Genomic DNA, 17489 nt, shown 5'->3' with positions numbered 1-17489 from the left:
ACTGGGACCTTGTAAGTTAGTTAGGGCCATGCCTCCCGTGTTGGACTGCGGCCCTTGAAGTTTACACCATACCTCCCCCATCAGACTGGGGACGCTTGAAGTTTGAACTATGCCTCCCTCATCAGACTGGGGACCCTTGAAGGCAGGCCTAGGTCTCCTCCATTACTCTGGGACCCTTGAAGTCAAGGCTATGTCTCCTGCATTAGACAGGGGACCTTTGAAGGTTGAACCTGCCTCCCCCATCAGACTGGAGACTCCTGAAGATAGGTTCACGCCTCCCTCATCAGAGTGGGAACCCCTCAAGGTAGGGCCATATCCCTCCCATCAAATGGAAGCTCCTGAAGTCAGAGGCACAACTCTTCCATCAGACTGGGGGCTTCTGTGGACAAGGCCATGTCTCTGCCATCAGACCGTAAATTAAGAAAGGCAGAGCTGGCCAGGCGCAGTGGCTCGCGCCTATAATCCCAGCACCTTGGGAGGCTGAGGCGGGCGGATCACGAGGTCAGGAAATGGAGACCATCCTGGCTAACATGGTGAAACGCCATCTCTAATAAAAATACAAAAAAAAAATTAGCCAGGCGTGGTTGGTGGGCGCCTGTATCCCAGCTACTCGGGAGGCTGAGGCAGGAGAATGGCGTGAACCCGGGAACTGGAGCTTGCAGTGAGCCAAGATTGCGCCACTGCACTCCAGCCTGGACGACAGAGCGAGACTCCGTCTCAAAAAAAAAAAAAAAAAAAAAACTCATGCCTGTAATCCCAGCACTTTGGGGGGCCGAGGCGGGCGGATCACGAGGTCAGGAGTTCAACACCAGCCTGGCCAACATGGTGAAACCCTGTCTCTACTAAAAATACAAAAATTAGCCAGGCATGGTGGCATGCACCTGTAATCCCAACTACTCCGGAGACTGAGGCAGGAGAATCACTTGAAACTGGAAGAGGGAGGTTGCAGTGAGCCAAGGTCATGCCACTGCACTCCAGCCTGGGCAACAAGAGTGAAACTCCATCTCAAAAAAAAAGGCAGAGCTGGCCAGGCGCGGGGGCTTACGCCTGTCATCCCAGCACTTTGGAAGGCGGAGGCTGGCAGATCACCTGAGGTCAGGAGTTCAAGACCAGCCTCGCCAACATGGTGAAACCCTGTCTCTACTAAAAATAAAAAATTAGCAAGGTGCAGTGGCACACACCTGTAGTCCCAGCTACTTGGGAGGCTGAGGCAGGAGAATCTCTTGAACCCGGGAGGCGGAAGTTGCAGTAAGCTGAGATTGTGCCACTGCACTCTAGCCTAGGCAACAGAGTGAGACTCTGTCTCAAAAAAAAAAGAAAGATGGCTGGGTGCAGTGGCTCTCACCTGTAATCCCAAAGCTTTGGGAGGCTGAGGCAGGAGGATCACTTGAGGCCAGGAGTTCAAGACCAGCCTGGGCAACATTGCGAGACTCCAATTCTAGAAAAAAAAGATTTTTTTTTCTGAGATGGAGTCTCACTCTATTGCCCTATTGCCCAGGCTGGAGTGCAGTGGCACGATCTCGGCTCACTGCAACCTCTGCCTCCCAGGTTCAAGCGATTCTCCAATCTCAGCCTCCCGAGTAGGTGGGACTACTATGTGCCTGCCACCAAGCCTGGCTAATTTTTGTATTTTTCGTAGAGACGGGGTTTCACCATGTTGGCCAGGCTGCTCTCGAACTCCTGACCTCAGGTGATCCACCCAACTCAGCCTCTTTAAGTGGTGGGATTACAGGTGTGAGCCGCCACACCCAGCCCTCTAGAAGAATTTTAAAAATTAAAAAACACAAGCCTGGCCAGGTGCAGTGGCTCACGCCTGTAATCCCAGCACTTTGGGAGGCCGAGGCGGGCGGATCATGAGGTCAGGAGATGGAGACCATCCTCGCCAACATGGTGAAACCCCGTCTCCACTAAAAATAGAAAAATTAGCTGGGCGTGGTGACCCACGCCTGTAGTCCCAGCTACTTGGGAGGCTGAGACAGGAGAATCTCTTGAACTCGGGAGACGGAGGTTGCAGTGAGCCGAGATCATGCCATTGCACTCCAGCCTGGCGACAGAGCAACACTCTGTCTCAATAAAGAAAAAAAAAAAAAAGGCCGGGCGTGGTGGCTCAAGCCTGTAATCCTAGCACTTTGGGAGGCCGAGGTGGACGGATCACGAGCTCAGGAGTTCGAGACTACCCTGGCCAACATAGTGAAACCCTGCCTCTCCTAAAAATACAAAAAAATTAGCCGGGCGTGGTGGCGGGTGCCTGTAGTCCCAGCTACTCGGGAGGCTGAGGCAGGAGAATGGTGTGAACCCGGGAGGGGGAGCTTGCAGTGAGCCGAGATGGCGCCACTGCACTCCAGCCTGGGCAAGAGCGCAAGACTCTGTCTCAAAAAAAAAAAAAAAAAGCAAGGAAACCAAGCAAAAAGCACCAAAATCAGTGCCTGGCCATAAGTGCTTAACAGAGGTGAGCTGTTATTCTCTCATTTATGAGGTGAGAAAACAGTCCCAGCCATGGGCCTATGTCTGACAGGCTGGGATTCTGGAACCCAGGAGAACCTCTGGAGGATAGTTCCCTGGGCCCCACCCACCCTGGAGGAGCCCCCCATCAGCTGCCTATCAGACCGAGAATGCCGGGGAAGGAGGGTCTCTGCTGCCCAGCCCACCTCCTTGTTATTACCCACTCAGTGCCCACCTCCTGGTAGCCCTCCCTGGTTCCCTCCTCTCCTGGTCAAAGTGCTGGGATTACACTTCCAGCACTTTGGGAGTGGGGAGGATCGCTTGAAGACAGGAGTTCCAGTACAGCCTGGGCAACATAGCGAAACCCCGTCTCTGTAAAAAAAAAATTAGCCAGGTGTTGGCCGGGCGCGGTAGCTCATGCCTGTAATCCCAGTACTTTGGGAGGCCGAGGCAGGTGGATCATCTGAGATCAGGAGTTCGAGATGAGCCTGACCAACATGGCGAAACCCTGTCTCTACTAAAAATAGAAAAATTAGCCAGGCATGGTGGTGCCTGCCTATAATCCCAGCTACTCAGCAGGCTGAGGCAGGAGAATCACTTGAACCTGGGAGGCGGAGATTGCAGTGAGCCGAGATCGCACCACTGCACTCCAGCCTGGGCAAGAAAGCGAGACTGTGCATAAGAAAAAAAAGAAAAAGCCGGGTGTGGTGGTGTGCACCTGTGGTCCTAGCTACCAGGAGGCTGAGATGGGAGGATCATTTGAGCCCAGGATGTTGAGGCTGCAGTGAGCTGTAATTGCAACGCTACACTCCAGGATGGGCAACAGAGTGAGACCCTGTCTCAAAAAAAAAAAGAAAAAAGAAAAATCCAAAGCTCACAAGGTTACGTGGCTGATTCAAGGTCACAGGGGAAGGTGACTGGACCCCAGTCTGGATCTCTTTCTCTTCTACCCAGTCCTCCTGCCTCTCCCTGCCAGCCTCTCCCCACTCCCCTCCTTGGGGTAGGATGGGGGTGCAGCCCCAGGAGAAGCCAGCTCCAAAGCACAGGAAAGTCAAATGCCGTTTGATTCTGGCCCCAGGGGCCTCTAATTGCTATTCCTGACACAGACTGTAATTAGAAAGCCCCTTTCAAATATTTATACCTCAGACATCTAGTTTTATCCGGCAGGGAGACGACTTGGATTTGATGAGATCTGTCAACAGCTCATCCCCGTGCCCCGGAATTGCCTTGCGGCTGGCTGACAGAAAGCAGGACAATTACCGGCTGTGCTCCCTGGCTGCCCCCAGGGATGCAGCCTTGTTGCTGATCTGAAAGGGTGGGGGGAAGCGGGGGTGGCCATGCACTTCTGGAGGGAGGAAGTTGTTCAGCAGGTCTGTGTTGGGGGACACAGCCAGTGCAGGGAAGGGGAGGAACAGAAGGGTCTAGACGCCTGCATCCTTCAGGGGCTTCGCCTTGTTGGCTCCAGGCCTCAGTCTTCCCATCTGGATAATGGGACTCATCATGGAGAGGAGTTGGAGAACTGATTCCATGAAGAGCACTTGGGGAGGCCAAGGCCGGCGGATCACCTGAGGTCAGGAGTTCCAGACCAGCCTGGCCAACATGGTGAAACCCCATCTCTACTAAAAATATAAAATCATATAAAAATTAGCTGGGCGCGGTGGCAGTAATCCCAGCTACTCAGGAGGCTGAGGCAGGAGAATTGGTTGAACCCGCGAGGCGGAGGTTTCAGTGAGCCAAGATCGCAACACTGCACTCCAGCCTGGGCGACGGAGCAAGACTCCGTCTCAAAAAAATAAAAAGGGAGACTCCAGTGCCACCCTAGGCCAGGCCCCATGGCGATGTCCAGGCAGAATGAGCTGTGGAGTGGCTCTGAACAAATCCCTCCCATCTCTGTGCCTCGGTTTCCCCATCCATAAAATGAGGAAGCCAGGTGATAACTCGGTCCCTCCTGGAATCCTTTCTAGAGCTGTCTGGGTTTTCCTGTTAGAAACCACATCTTTCAAATAAGGAAAACCAAGACTCAGGGAGGGACAGACCCTGCCCTCAGCCCCGCCGGGCTGCCAGGAGGCCCCAGTCATAGCAGTGTTGGTTCTGACTTCTGTCTTGTCCTCTCCAAGCTATGACCTGTGCCCAACCAGGGGGCTGGCCACAAGAGGAGAGAATCTGGGGTCCCATCTTTCCTGACCACCCCTCTCTCACTCCAGTCATTAGGGGGAACTGGGCAAGCCCCCTTATGGGGAAAGAAAAAAAATCGTTCTGCACTGGAAAATTGACCAGTGGCTCCCTTTTCCTCTCCCACCCCCCAAACCTCTCAGTGCCCTCACCCTCAGACAACGACAGCTGACAACAGGCAGCCAGTTCAGGCCAGACCCCTCTCACTTCTGCCCCTCTTCCCGCCACCCCCCCCCCCCCCCCCCCCCCCAGAAGCCACAAAGGGACAGATGCAGAGGACAGGCGCCAGGCACAGATACCATCTCCGTTCTCCAGGCCAGCTGCCCCCAACCCTCCCCCTGCCCGCAATTAGTCCCCTGGGGCGGAGCGGGGCACAGAGCAGAGCCCTCTTGGGGGAGGGGAAGCCCGATCTGCACCCTCCCTTCCTTTGCCCCCCTCTTCCTTCTGCTGCGTCAAGATCAATTTCAGCCAGTGACCTCTCCACCAATTTCCACACCCCCACTCTCGCGGTCCGTTTCACCGCCAGCCATCGGTTCCATTTCGACCCTCACTGGCGGTCATTCCCACCTCCTCTGCTGGTCAATTTCACTCCTTCTGGCGGTCAAGTCCAGTCCCCCATTTCCCGGGCAATTTCCCCCTCCCCTCCTTCTCCCCCTCCCCTCCCCTCCCCAGCAGTGTCACTCCCAGCCGGTCCCCACCTCCCGCGCTCCGCGCTCGCTGCGGCCAGTCTTGGGCGTCCGGGTCAGTGTCCAGCTGCCGCGGCCTCGGCCCCGGCGAATCCCGCCCCCAGCCCCCCTTCCCTCCGCGGGCAGCGGCTCCCTCCCTCCCCAGAACAGCTGAAGGTCTCAGTCACCTCCGAGGGGAGCGCAGGGGGAGGGGAGGGGCGGGGGACGTTGCCGAGGGAAGGCGGGGGAGCCTTGATGCTGCTGCCCGGGACGCGGCCCGGGGCTGGTGGGAACCGGGGCGTCCTCCCGCGCGCCCCCCTCCCCAGCGTCCCACCTCCCGGCGGCGGCGGGGAAAGTCTCTCCGAAAGCGTGAAGGGGGATTGGAGGAGGTTTTTATTTCCCTTTGTGCGGGTGGCTGGGGCCGGATCGAGGCGGCGGGGGCCGCGGGATTGGGGGGATCCCCGCTGAGCCGAGAGGAGCGCGACAAAGGATGCGTCCCGCCGGGGTCACCGTCTCCCCGGCCCAACTTTGCGCGCGGCGCCCGCGCCCCTGGGGAGCCCGCCCGCTGCGCTGAGAACCCAGGCGTCCGGGCTGGGAGAGGGACCGGGAGCGTCCGCGGGTGGCGCTGGCCCGGATCTCCCGACCCCAGGAAGGGATCCCGGAGCTTCCTGGAGGCGGCGGGCGGCCAAGTCGCTCCAGGGAACCGCGCTGCCGGTGGAAACTCCGCGCGCCTCCGCGGATGCCCCTTGCCCTAGACCCCAGCGCGCGGCGTTCAGGGCCCTGCGAGGCCCCCCCTTCCTCCGCGGTGCTTCCCAAGCCGGGCTAAGGCGGGCTTGTCTTCCTTCCTCCTCTGTCGCCTCCTTTTCCTCCCCCTCGTTCACCTCTTCCTTCCCTCTATCCATCCAGAGCCCCGCCAAAGGGCGCACCTGATCTTTCTCCTCCTTCCCTGCTCTTCCCTTCCTCTCCTCTTCCTCCTCCCCGGGGAAAGGGGCCCGGAGAAGGGCATGTGGGGGCCCCTCTGACAGTGGCCCGATTGGGGTGACAGGCGCTCAAATGGCCAAGTGGCTACGGGACTACCTGAGCTTTGGCGGTCGGAGGCCCCCTCCGCAGCCGCCCACCCCGGACTACACCGAGAGCGACATCCTGAGGGCCTACCGCGCGCAGAAGAACCTGGACTTCGAGGACCCCTATGAGGACGCGGAGAGCCGCTTGGAGCCGGACCCCGCGGGCCCTGGGGACTCCAAGAACCCCGGAGATGCCAAATATAGCTCTCCCAAGCACCGGCTCATCAAGGTGGAGGCTGCGGATATGGCCAGAGCCAAGGCCCTTCTGGGAGGCCCCGGGGAGGAGGTGCGTGGCTGGGTGGCCCCGGGAGACTGGGTGGAGGGGAGGCTCAGGCTGGACTCTCTGGATCGTGGGGAGCTTGTTTTATGTGTGATCACAGGGGGGAACTGGGGCACCAGATAGACCCTTCCCAGTCCTCCAGACCTCCACCTGCTTAGGCAGGTCTGTTCTTTTTATTTATTTATTTATTGAGACAGAGTCTCCCTCTGTCACCCAGGCTGGAGTGCAGTGGTAGGATCTCGGCTCATTGCAACCTCCATCTCCTGGGGTTCACGCGATTCTCCTGCCTTAGCCTCTCCAGTAGCTGGGATTACAGGTGTGTGTCACCACACCCGGCTAATTTTTGTATTTTCAGTAGAGACTAGTTTCACCATATTAGCCAGGCTGGACTCAAATTCCCGACCTCAGGTGATCCTCCCTCCTCCGCCTCCCAAAGTACTGGGATTACAGGTGTGAGTCCCTGCACCTGGCGGATATCTGTCCCTTTTCAATGCGTAATGCTGGTTGTCCTCCTGCCTCTCTGACAGCCCTGCTTGGTCTCCGGGTCCTCCTTCTCCTCCATGGCCATCCCCCGCAGCCCCCCAGTCCCCTCCCCTCAGCACCCCTTCCTCTTCGAACCTGGTGGGATCTTCCTAAAATAGATCTGAGTGAGTTGCTCCCCTGCTGGGCACCTAAACATCCTCCCGGTGACGCTGCCCTTCCTACCACTATGTTCCCATTTTGCGGAAGTGAAACTGAGGCTGGCAGAACGGCAGTGACTTGGCTAAGGTCTCACGGGGTTCTAGCTTACTAGGATTTGAACTCAGGCCACCGGGTGCAGTAGCTCATGCCTGTAATTCCAGCACTTTGGGAAGTCGAGGTGGGAGGATTGCTTCAGCCCAGGAGTTCGAGACCAGCCCGGGCTAACAGAGTGAGACCTCGTCTCTACACAAAAAAATCAAAATCAAAACATTAGCTAGTTGTGGTGGTGCACACCATAGTCCCAGCTACTCAGGAGGCTGAGGCAGGAGGATCGCTTGAGCCTAGAGGTCAAAGCTGCAGTGAGTCATGATTGTGCCACTGCACACCAGCCTGGGTGACAGAGCAACACCCTGTCTCAAAAAAAAAAAAAAAAAAAAAAAGGCTGGGTGTGGTGGTTCACACCTGTAATCCCAGCACTTTGGGAGGCCAAGGCAGGTGGATCACCTGAGGTCAGGAGTTCCAGACCAGCCTGGCCTGGCCAACACAGTGAAACCCCATCTCTACCAAAAATACAAAAATTAGCCAGGCGATGTGGCATGTGCCTGTAATCCCAGCTACTCATCCAATTCAGCTGGAAATTCACCTGTAGTTTACTAGCAGCTATTAAGAAATGCTGCCCCGGGCGGGGCGCAGTGGCTCACGACGGTAATCCCAGCACTTTGGGAGGCCGAGGCGGGTGGATCACGAGGTCAGGAGATCGAGACCATCCTGGCGAACACGGTGAAACCCCGTCTCTACTAAAAATACAAAAAATCAGGCAGGCGTGGTGGCGGGCGCCTGTAGTCCCAGCTACTCGGGAGGCTGAGGCAGGAGAATGGCGTGAACCCAGGAGGCAGAGCTTGCAGTGAGCCGAGATCCCGCCACTGCAGGCTGAGGCAGGAGGCTGAGGCAGGAGAATTGCTTGAACCCAGGAGGCAGAGGCAGAGGTTGCAGTGAGCCGACATTGCGCCACTGCACTCCAGCCTGGGTGACGAGCAAGACTCTGTCTCAATAAATAAATAAATAAATAAATAAATAAATAAATAAATAAATAAGAAGTAAGACGTTGGTAAGAAGAGCCAGAGACTCAAGGAAACCAGTCAGCCGGGATCAAACTCTGCCTCTTACTTACCAGCTGTGTGTCCCTGAGCAAAACACTTATTGTCTGTGCCTTGGCTTCCTTGTCTGGAAAAGGGGGATGGTGTACTTATTACGTGTTGGTATTACAAATAAACACAGGTAAATCCTTGACAATAGTGCACTGAGAAGCACTGAAGTGGGCAAAGGAGGGAGGCAGGTGTCTGTGCTGGGGAAATGGGATCAAGACGGAGGGAGACGTGGGAAGCTGGCCTCTGTCTGCGAGCGCTTTTGGGTAAGACTCCCTCTCCAACCCCCAAAAGGAACTCTTGGAGAGGCTAGGGGCGGTGACTCATGCCTGTAATCCTAGCACTTTGGGAGGCTGAAGCGGGCGGATTATCTGAGGTCAGGAGTTCAAGACCAGCCTGGCCAACATGGTGAAACCCCGTTTCTACTAAAAATGCAAAAATTAGACAGGTGTGGTAGCAGGCACCTGTAATCCCAGCTACTCGGGAGACTGAGGCAGGAGAATTGCTTGATCTCGTGGGTCTGAGGTTGCAGTGAGCCGAGATCACACCACTGCACTCCAGCCTGGGCAACGGAGCAAGACTCCATCTCAAAATAAATAAATAAATAAATAAATAAAATAAAAATAAAAACTCAGCCGGGCGCGATGGCTCACGCCTGTAATCCCAGCACTTTGGGAGGCTGAGGTGGGCAGATCACGAGGTCAGGAGATCGAGACCATCCTGGCTAACACTGTGAAACCCCATCTCTACTAAAAATACAAAAAATTAGCTGGGCATGGTCGTGGGTGCCTGTAGTCCCAGCTACTCGGGAGGCTGAGGCAGGAGAATGGCGTGAACCTGGGAGGCAGAACTTGCAGTGAGCCGAGATCCCGCCACTGCACTCCAGCCTGGGTGACAGAGCGAGACTCCATCTCAAAAAATAAAAATAAAAATAAATAATAAATAAATAAAAACTCTTGGAGAGGTGTCAGATGGCCCTGTGGGCAGGCAAGAGGTGCAGCATCACTTAGCAGGGATGCCCCTCTGAGTCCTGGTCTTCTCCCCTTCCTTCTCTCCGCAGCTGGAAGCCGACACTGAGTATTCAGACCCTTTTGATGCTCAGCCTCATCCTGCACCCCCGGATGATGGGTACATGGAGCCCTATGATGCCCAACGGGTCATGAGTGGTGAGTAGGCAGGGCTTGGGGGAAGTGACAGGGTCCTAGATGGGAGCAGGAGCTGAACGGTGTCCCTGGCCTTCTAGAACTTCCCGGCAGAGGGGTGCAGCTCTATGACACCCCTTATGAGGAACAGGACCCAGAGACAGCAGATGGACCCCCTTCTGGGCAGAAGCCTCGGCAGAGCCGGATGCCCCAGGAGGATGAACGGCCAGCAGATGAGTATGATCAGCCCTGGGAGTGGAAGAAAGACCACATCTCCAGGGCGTTTGCAGGTGCTTCTCACACCCACACTCTGACATCTGAACCCCCATCCCTGCATTTCTTCATCTGGTCATGTCTCCTGTTTCAGTTTACAAAGTAGAGTCCAATTACTTGCCATTTTGGTAGTGTGTTAATTCTCACTAGAGTGTGAATGACTGATAGTCCTAAATTCTTTCTTCCAAGACAACCTGCATCTTCCTTGGAAACGCAAACACTTTTTAGAGTGGAATGGAACCGACTTATCCTGCTCGGTGTGGTGTGGGGAGAGGAATATGGATTGCTTTTAGAACAGGGTGTGGGGGTGGCAGGGGCAGCATTTCTTTTTTTTTTTTTTTTTTTTCTTTTTCTTTCGTTTTTCTTCCAGGCGGAGTCTCACTCTGTCGCCCAGGCTGGAGTGCAGTGGCGGGATCTCGGCTCACTGCAAGCTCTGCCTCCTGGGTTCACGCCATTCTCCTGCCTCAGCCTCCCGAGTAGCTGGGACTACAGGCGCCCGCCACCACGCCTGCCAATTTTTTTGTATTTTTAGTAGAGACGGGGTTTCACCATGTTAGCCAGGATGGTCTCGATCTCCTGACCTCGTGATCCGCCCGCCTCGGCCTCCCAAAGTGCTGGGATTACCGTCGTGAGCCAGCGCGCCCCGCCCGGGGCAGCATTTCTTAATAGCTGCTAGTAAACTACAGGTGAATTTCCAGCTGAATTGGATGAGCTTGGACAAGCCTCTGAACCTTAGTTTTCTCTTCTGTAAAAGAGATAATGATAAAATCAGCTTTAAAAAATAAGATAATTTCCGGGCACAGTGGCTCACGCCTGTAATCCCAGCACTTTGAGAGGCCGAGGTGGGTGGATCATTTGAGGTCAGGAGTTCGAGACCAGCCTGACCAACATGGAGAAACCCCGTCTCTACTAAAAATGCAAAATTAGTCGGGTGTGGTAGTGCATGCCTGTAATCCCAGCTACGCAGGAGGCTGAGGCAGGAGAATTGCTTGAATCCGGGAGGCGGAGGTTGCAGTGAGCAAAGATCATGCCATTGCACTCCAGCTTGAGCAACAAGAGCAAAACTTTGTCTCTAAATAAATAAATACATAAAATAAAATAAAATAAAATATAAATAAAATGTAGACCAGGAAGAGTTGTGCAAATACGACTTTGTCCCCAAAGTTTCATGACTGGGAGGGTATTTAGAGCTCAGTGCCTTGGTCCACCTGTCTGTAGATTGGGGGTGATTTTCTAGTTTTAGGACTTGGCCACATTCTGGGCTGAACCCCAGAAGGGATTTAGGGGCTAGGGCTCCTCTTTGGAAACTTACAACCCACCCCCTCTAGCCACGCCCCTTGTGTTCCTTGCCACGAGATTTATAAATGACCACACCTATTTCTTACGAAGGCCAATAGGTTGCACCTGTGGCCAATCCTGCCCCTGCCTTAAGCCCAGCCCCTGGGCTCTGATAGGTTGTCCCAAGCTGGCCCTGCCTTCCTACTGAGATTTCATTGGCTTGCCCCTGCCCCGCCCCCTCAAGGTAGGCTGGACTTAACCCTTTCCTCTCTAAATCTCCCTTCCAGTGCAGTTTGACAGTCCAGAGTGGGAGAGGACTCCAGGCTCAGCCAAGGAGCTCCGGAGACCTCCACCCAGAAGCCCCCAGCCTGCGGAGCGTGTGGACCCAGCCCTGCCCCTGGAGAAACAGCCGTGAGTGGGGAAGCTGAAGGTGGAAGAACCCCGTTGAACGCATCTGTAGACTCCAACGTATCAGGCAGAAGTTTTTTCGTTTCCCAGATTAGAGGAACTGAGGGAACTTCGATTCATTCAACCACTTATTTCATTTCTTCAGCTAATCTTTACGGGCGCCAGAGCCTGCTGTGTGCCAGGCACCCAGCTAGACACAAAACAGAATCTTATGGGGTCCCTTTCCCTTTGGTATCAAGTTCTGAGTTCAAATTCCTACTCTCCCCTCCTGGCTGTGTAGCCTGGGGCAAGTCACTTAACCTCTCTGAGCCTCAGGTTCAAACAGAAAAGGAAATTTCCTTCCTTAATTTGGGTGGGGCTTACAGCCTCAGAGCCAAGAGACAGAAATCATTCTCAGCCAGTTCTTGGTTCTTGGGATGGAACCAGGAGACGCAGGATTTTGGTGGGCTCACAGCTCCGTGCTGGGGTGTCACGTGAGCCAGGAGACGCTGACTCTCCTTCCAGCCTGGGCGCTCCTTGAGGGAGTGCCCAAGTCCCCAGAATCCAGGCCATGTTGTCACAGGCACCCCTAAATCTCTTCGGTGGGCAATACAGAACTGGGTATTTAACTCTGAGGTCTAGGGTGTGAAGATTGTTCTCTTTTTCTCTTTCTCTTCCTCTGTTGCTCCCTCCCTCCCTCCCTGAGTCTTGCTGTGTCACCCAGGCTGCAGTGCAGTGAGGAGATCTCGGCTCACTGCAACCTCCATCTCACAGGTTCAAGTGATTCTCCTGCCTCAGCCTCCAGAGTAGATGGGACTACACGCATGCACCACCATGCCTAGCTAATTTTTGTATTTTCAGTAGAGAGAGCTTCAGTATGTTGGCCAGGCTTGTCTAGAACTCCTGATCTCATGATCTGTCCACCTCGGCCTCCCAAAGTGCTGGGATTACAGATGTGAGCCACCCCACACGGCCCTTCCTCCTTCTCTTCTCTTCTCTTTCTTTTATTTTTTCTTTTCGTTTCCCTTTTTTTTTTTTTTTGATGGAGCCTCACTCTTGTCAGCCAGGCTGGAGTGCAATGACACAATCTCAGCTCACTGCACCTCCGCCTCCTGGTTCAAGCAAGTCTCTTGCCTCAGCCCCCCAAGTAGCCGGGAATACAGGCTCCTGGCACCATACCCGGCTAATTTTTGTATTTTTGGTAGACATGGAGTTTCACCATGTTAGCCAGGCTGGTCTCAAACTCCTGACCTCAGGTGATGTGCCTGCCTTGGCCTTCCAAAGTGTTGGGATGACAGGTGTGAGCCACTGCACCTGGCCCTTTCTTTCTTTCTTTTCTTTTCTTTTTGAGACAGGGTCTCACTCCGTTGCCCAGGCTGAAGTGCAGTGGCACAAGCAGCTCACTGTACCCCTGAACTCCCGGGATCAAGCGATCCTCCTGCCTCAGCCTCTCCGTGGGACCACAGGCATGCCATATGTGCTTATTCTCTTTTCAGATTTCTTTCATTATGAACAACAGCAAAGGCTCTGGTGCTTCTCTGTCTTTGATATCTTGCTTGCAACTGCAAACCCCTTTGTGAGCACATTAAAGCAAAACATTAGGCTGGGCACGGTGGCTCACACCTGTAATCCCAGCACTTTGGGAGGCCAAGGTGGGCAGATTATGAGGTCAAAAGATCGAGACCATCCTGGCCAACATGGTGAAACCCCATCTCTACTGAAAATACAAAAATTAGCCAGGCATGGTGGTGCATACCTGTAGTCCCATCTACTCTGGAGGCTGAGGCAGGAGAATCGCTTGAACCTGTGAGATGGAGGTTGCAGTGAGCCGAGATCTCATCACTGCACTCCAGCCTGGGCGACAGAGCGAGACTCCATCTCAAACAAAAAAAAAAAAGAAAGAAAAAGCAAGCAAGAAAGAAAAGAAAAATCCAAGGGAATTTTCCTTCTTCATTTGCCCGGATGCCACAAGGCCATGCACCAGCGGTGACCCAACAGATCCCAGAGTGTGTTTGTTTGTGTGTTTGTTCGTTCGTTTGTTTTGAGACGGAGTCTCACTCTGTTGCCCAGGCCAGAGTGCAGTGATGCGATCTCAGATCACTGCAACTTCCACCTCCCTGGTTCAAGCAATTCCCCTACCTCAGCCTCCCAAGTAGCTGGGATTACAGGCACCCGCCACCATGCCCGGCTAATTTTTTTGTATTTTTAGTAGAGACGGGGTTTCACCTTGTTGGGGAGACTGGTTTCGAACTCCTGACCTCAGGCAATCCACCCGCCTTAGTCTCCCAAAGTGCTGGGATTATAGGGCCCCAGAGTGTGTTTGAAGGGAACGGCCCTTGATGAGACATCTGTCCACACTCCCCAGGTGGTTTCATGGCCCCCTGAACAGGGCGGATGCGGAGAACCTCTTGTCCCTCTGCAAGGAAGGCAGCTACCTAGTGCGGCTCAGCGAGACCAGCCCCCAGGACTGCTCCTTGTCTCTCAGGTGAGACCTCAGCCTCACAGGGATGAAGGGTCACAGGATTTCATGAGTCACCCTTTTGGGTTAATTCAGAGGGAACGGGAGGGTGTGGCTCCCGCAGCCATTGGGAAGGGCTTCCCGGCCAGTGAGTGGCACTTCTAGGAGAAGCAGTGGGAGTTCTGGGGAGGCCATTAGCTGGTTGCAACTGAGAAGGAGTTCCCCATCACTGGAGGTATACAAGAAGATGGAGTGGAAGGCATAGAGGAGGTTCGGGCCTTGGGTAAGACAGGGAACTAGGTGCACAAGATTCCTTCGGACTCCCCTTGTCCAAAAATGGAGGTGTATCAATTTGTGTCTCTCTGAAGCCAAAATGTCAGGGTGTGCCTGTAAGCATTTTAGGTTGAGACCCTGTTTGTATACCCTTCCGTCCCTAAAATTCTAAGTCTGTCTAATTATAAACCACTCCAAAGATTCTGCTAGGTGTCTGAGTGCAAGATCTAAAAGCACAAGATTGGGGCTGAGTGCGGTGGCTCACACCTGTAATCCCAGCACTTTGGGAGGCCGAGGAGGGCGGATCACTTGAGGTCAGGAGTCAAGACCAGCCTGACCAACATGGTGAAACCCCTTCTCTCCTAAAAATACAAATATTAGTTGGGCATAGTGGTGCATACCTGTAATTCCAGCTACCTCGGAGGCTGAGGCAGGACAATTGCTTGAACCTGGGAGACGGAAGACTATAGGCGCACACCACCATGCCCGGCTAATTTTGTATTTTTTTTTTTTTTTTGAGACGGAGTCTTGCTCTGTCGCCCAGGCTGGAGTGCAGTGGCATGATCTTGGCTCACTGCAAGCTCCGCCTCCCGGGTTCATGCCATTCTCCTGCCTCAGCCTCCCGAGTAGCTGGGACTACAGCCACCCGCCACCACGCCTGGCTAATTTTTTTGTATTTTTAGTAGAGACGGGGTTTCACGGTGTTAGCCAGGATGGTCTCGATCTCCTGACCTCGTGATCCGCCCGCCTCAGCCTCCGAAAGTGCTGGGATTACAGGTGTGAGCTGCCACACCTAGCCAATTTTTGTATTCTTAGTACAGACAGGGCTTCACCATGTTGGCCAGGCTGGTCTCAAACTCCTGGCCTCAAGCAATCTGCCTGACTCGGCCTCCCAAAGTGCTGGGATTACAGGTGTGGGTCACTGCACCTGGCTTCTTCTTATTATTTTATTATTATTATTTTTTGAGACGGAGTCTCACTCTGTCACCCAGGCTGGGGTGCAGTGGCACAATATCCGCTCGCTGCAGCCTCTGCCTCTCACGTTCAAGGGATTGTCATGCCTCAGCCTCCCGAGTAGCTGGGACCACAGGTGCCCGCCACCACACCCGGCTAATTTTTGTATTTTTAGTAGAGACGGGGTTTCACCATGTTGGCCAGGCTGGTCTCAAACTCCTGACCTCAAGTGATCCGCCTGGCTTGGCTTCCCAAAGTGCTGGGATTACAGGCGTGAGCCCCACCGCGCCCACCTAATTTTTAAATGTTTTTTGGTGGAGAGGAGATCTCACTCTGTTGCCCAGGCTGGTCTGTAAAGCCTGGCCCGGAGCAAGCCTACAGCCTCAGCTTCCCATATCACTGGGATTATAGGTGTGAGCTACTATACCAGCCACCACACTGCTGTTTACCAGAGACTGGATACACACGAGCACCTGGCCCTGGGCACTGTGGGAGGTGGTTTTGGGGACGGTGGCTTTCTGGGTGGGTCCGGGGTGCTAGGAGTCCCTTTCTCCCTCATCGCCCAGGAGCAGCCAGGGCTTCCTGCATCTGAAGTTCGCACGGACCCGAGAGAACCAGGTGGTGCTGGGCCAACACAGCGGGCCCTTCCCCAGCGTGCCCGAGCTCGTCCTCCACTACAGTTCACGCCCACTGCCGGTGCAGGGCGCTGAGCATCTGGCTCTGCTGTACCCTGTGGTCATGCAGACCCCCTGACAGCGACCCTCGGCCCCCTTTTGAGTCCTCGGGCCCAGAATTGTATCCCAAAGCCCTCCCATGGCCTAGAAAATAAATAAGTTATTGTTTGTCTTAGTGTCGTTTCTGGGCTGCAGAGGGAAGTGGGATCGCTGACTCCCAGCGGGAAAGCTCTAAGCAGCCCTGGAGAGGGGGATGATGGGGTAATTGAAACCCTGGAGGAGGCCGGGCATGGTGGCTCACGCCTGTAATCCCAGCGCTTTGGGAGGTTGAGGCAGGCAGATCACCTGAGGTTGGGAGTTTGAGACCACCCTGACCAACATGGAGAAACCCCGTCTCTACTAAAAATACAAAATTAACCGGGCGTGGTGGCGCATGCCTCTAATCCCAGATACTCGGGAGGCTGAGGCAGGAGAATCGTTTGAACCCAGGAGGCGGAGATTGCGGGGGGCTGAGATGGCACCATTACACTCCAGGCTGGGGAACAAGAGCGAACTCCTCAGTCTCAAAACAAACAAACATAAAAAACCCTCAAGGCCTTGAGGGCCAAGCACATCCCCAGCACTTTGTCTGGGGGACAGAGTTGGGATTGGAACCTGAATCTCCCATAGGGAGGGACCAGAACTCAGCAAGAGACAGAGCGTCGTGGAGCAGATAAAAACCGCACTCCATAGAAACCGACAGATACAAAGATGGGGAAACTGAGGGGGGCCCGGCTCTCGGGCCAGCCCCACTCCCTCCTCCTGGCAGCAGTGGCTTGATCTGCAGAAAGGACATCTGTCCCCATGGAAACAGCAGAAGTAGGGGAGGGGAGCTGGGCCTAGCTGGTGTCACTTCAAGGTGACAGGCAGGCAGGAGACCTGGGGGGCTGGTAAACACCATGAATCCCCTGACCTCCCCCTTCCTCCCCCCACCTCCAGGCCTGCCTGGGGGTGATGCCAGCTGCGGAGGGGGTCTTCCAGGGCAGGGGACTCTTTGGAAGCCAGAGTACCACTTCCTGCTTCTTGGATTTGTCCCTATAAGTATAAAGTGGGAGGGGGGCTTTGAGTTGCCACAAAGTCCCTTGGCCACAGTGGGCCTCTCCAGCCACCCCTGGGAGCTCTGGGACCCCAGATGACCCCTTAAGTCTTTTTGGTGTGTGAATGTGACAGGGTCTCACTCTACCACCCAGGCTGGAGGGCAGTGACCTAGCTCATTGCAACCTCAACCTCTGGGGCTCAAGTGGTCCTCCCCCCTCAGCCTCCCAAATAGCTGAGACCACAGACAGCTGCACCAACATGCCCGGCTAAATTTTGTATTTTTCCTAGACACAGGGTTTCACCACGTTGGCCAGGCTGGTCTCGAACTCCTGACCTCAGGTGATCTGCCCACCTTGGCCTCCCAAAGTGTTGAGATTACAGGCGTGAGCCACCGCGTCTGGCCTTACTTTTAAATTTTCTGTAGAAATGGAGTCTCTTGCTCTATTGCCTAGGCTGGTCCTGAACTCCTGGCTTCAAGTGATCCTCCCACCACAGCCTCCCAAAGTGCTGGGATTATAGGCATG

The 17489-nt window shown here is 54.7% G+C and overlaps 1 protein-coding gene across 1 annotated transcript; it reads left to right on the top strand.

The window, feature by feature from the left end:
• Positions 1-5528: 5528 nt before the first annotated feature.
• SHD (Src homology 2 domain containing transforming protein D) lies at positions 5529-16056 on the top strand. Its single transcript, XM_032177684.2, has 6 exons — positions 5529-6629; positions 9510-9615; positions 9693-9881; positions 11430-11553; positions 13895-14014; positions 15781-16056. The coding sequence occupies exons 1-6, from the start codon at positions 6333-6335 to the stop codon at positions 15965-15967; spliced, it is 1023 nt and encodes a 340-aa protein (XP_032033575.1). The 5' UTR covers positions 5529-6332; the 3' UTR covers positions 15968-16056.
• The last annotated feature ends 1433 nt before the right edge of the window (positions 16057-17489 follow it).

This window comes from Hylobates moloch, unplaced genomic scaffold (genome assembly GCF_009828535.3).
Source record: "Hylobates moloch isolate HMO894 unplaced genomic scaffold, HMol_V3 SCAFFOLD_15, whole genome shotgun sequence".
NCBI classification, from domain to species: domain Eukaryota; kingdom Metazoa; phylum Chordata; class Mammalia; order Primates; family Hylobatidae; genus Hylobates; species Hylobates moloch.
The sequence above is the reverse complement of the archived record's forward strand: the minus strand, read 5'-3'. Positions and strand labels throughout refer to the sequence as shown.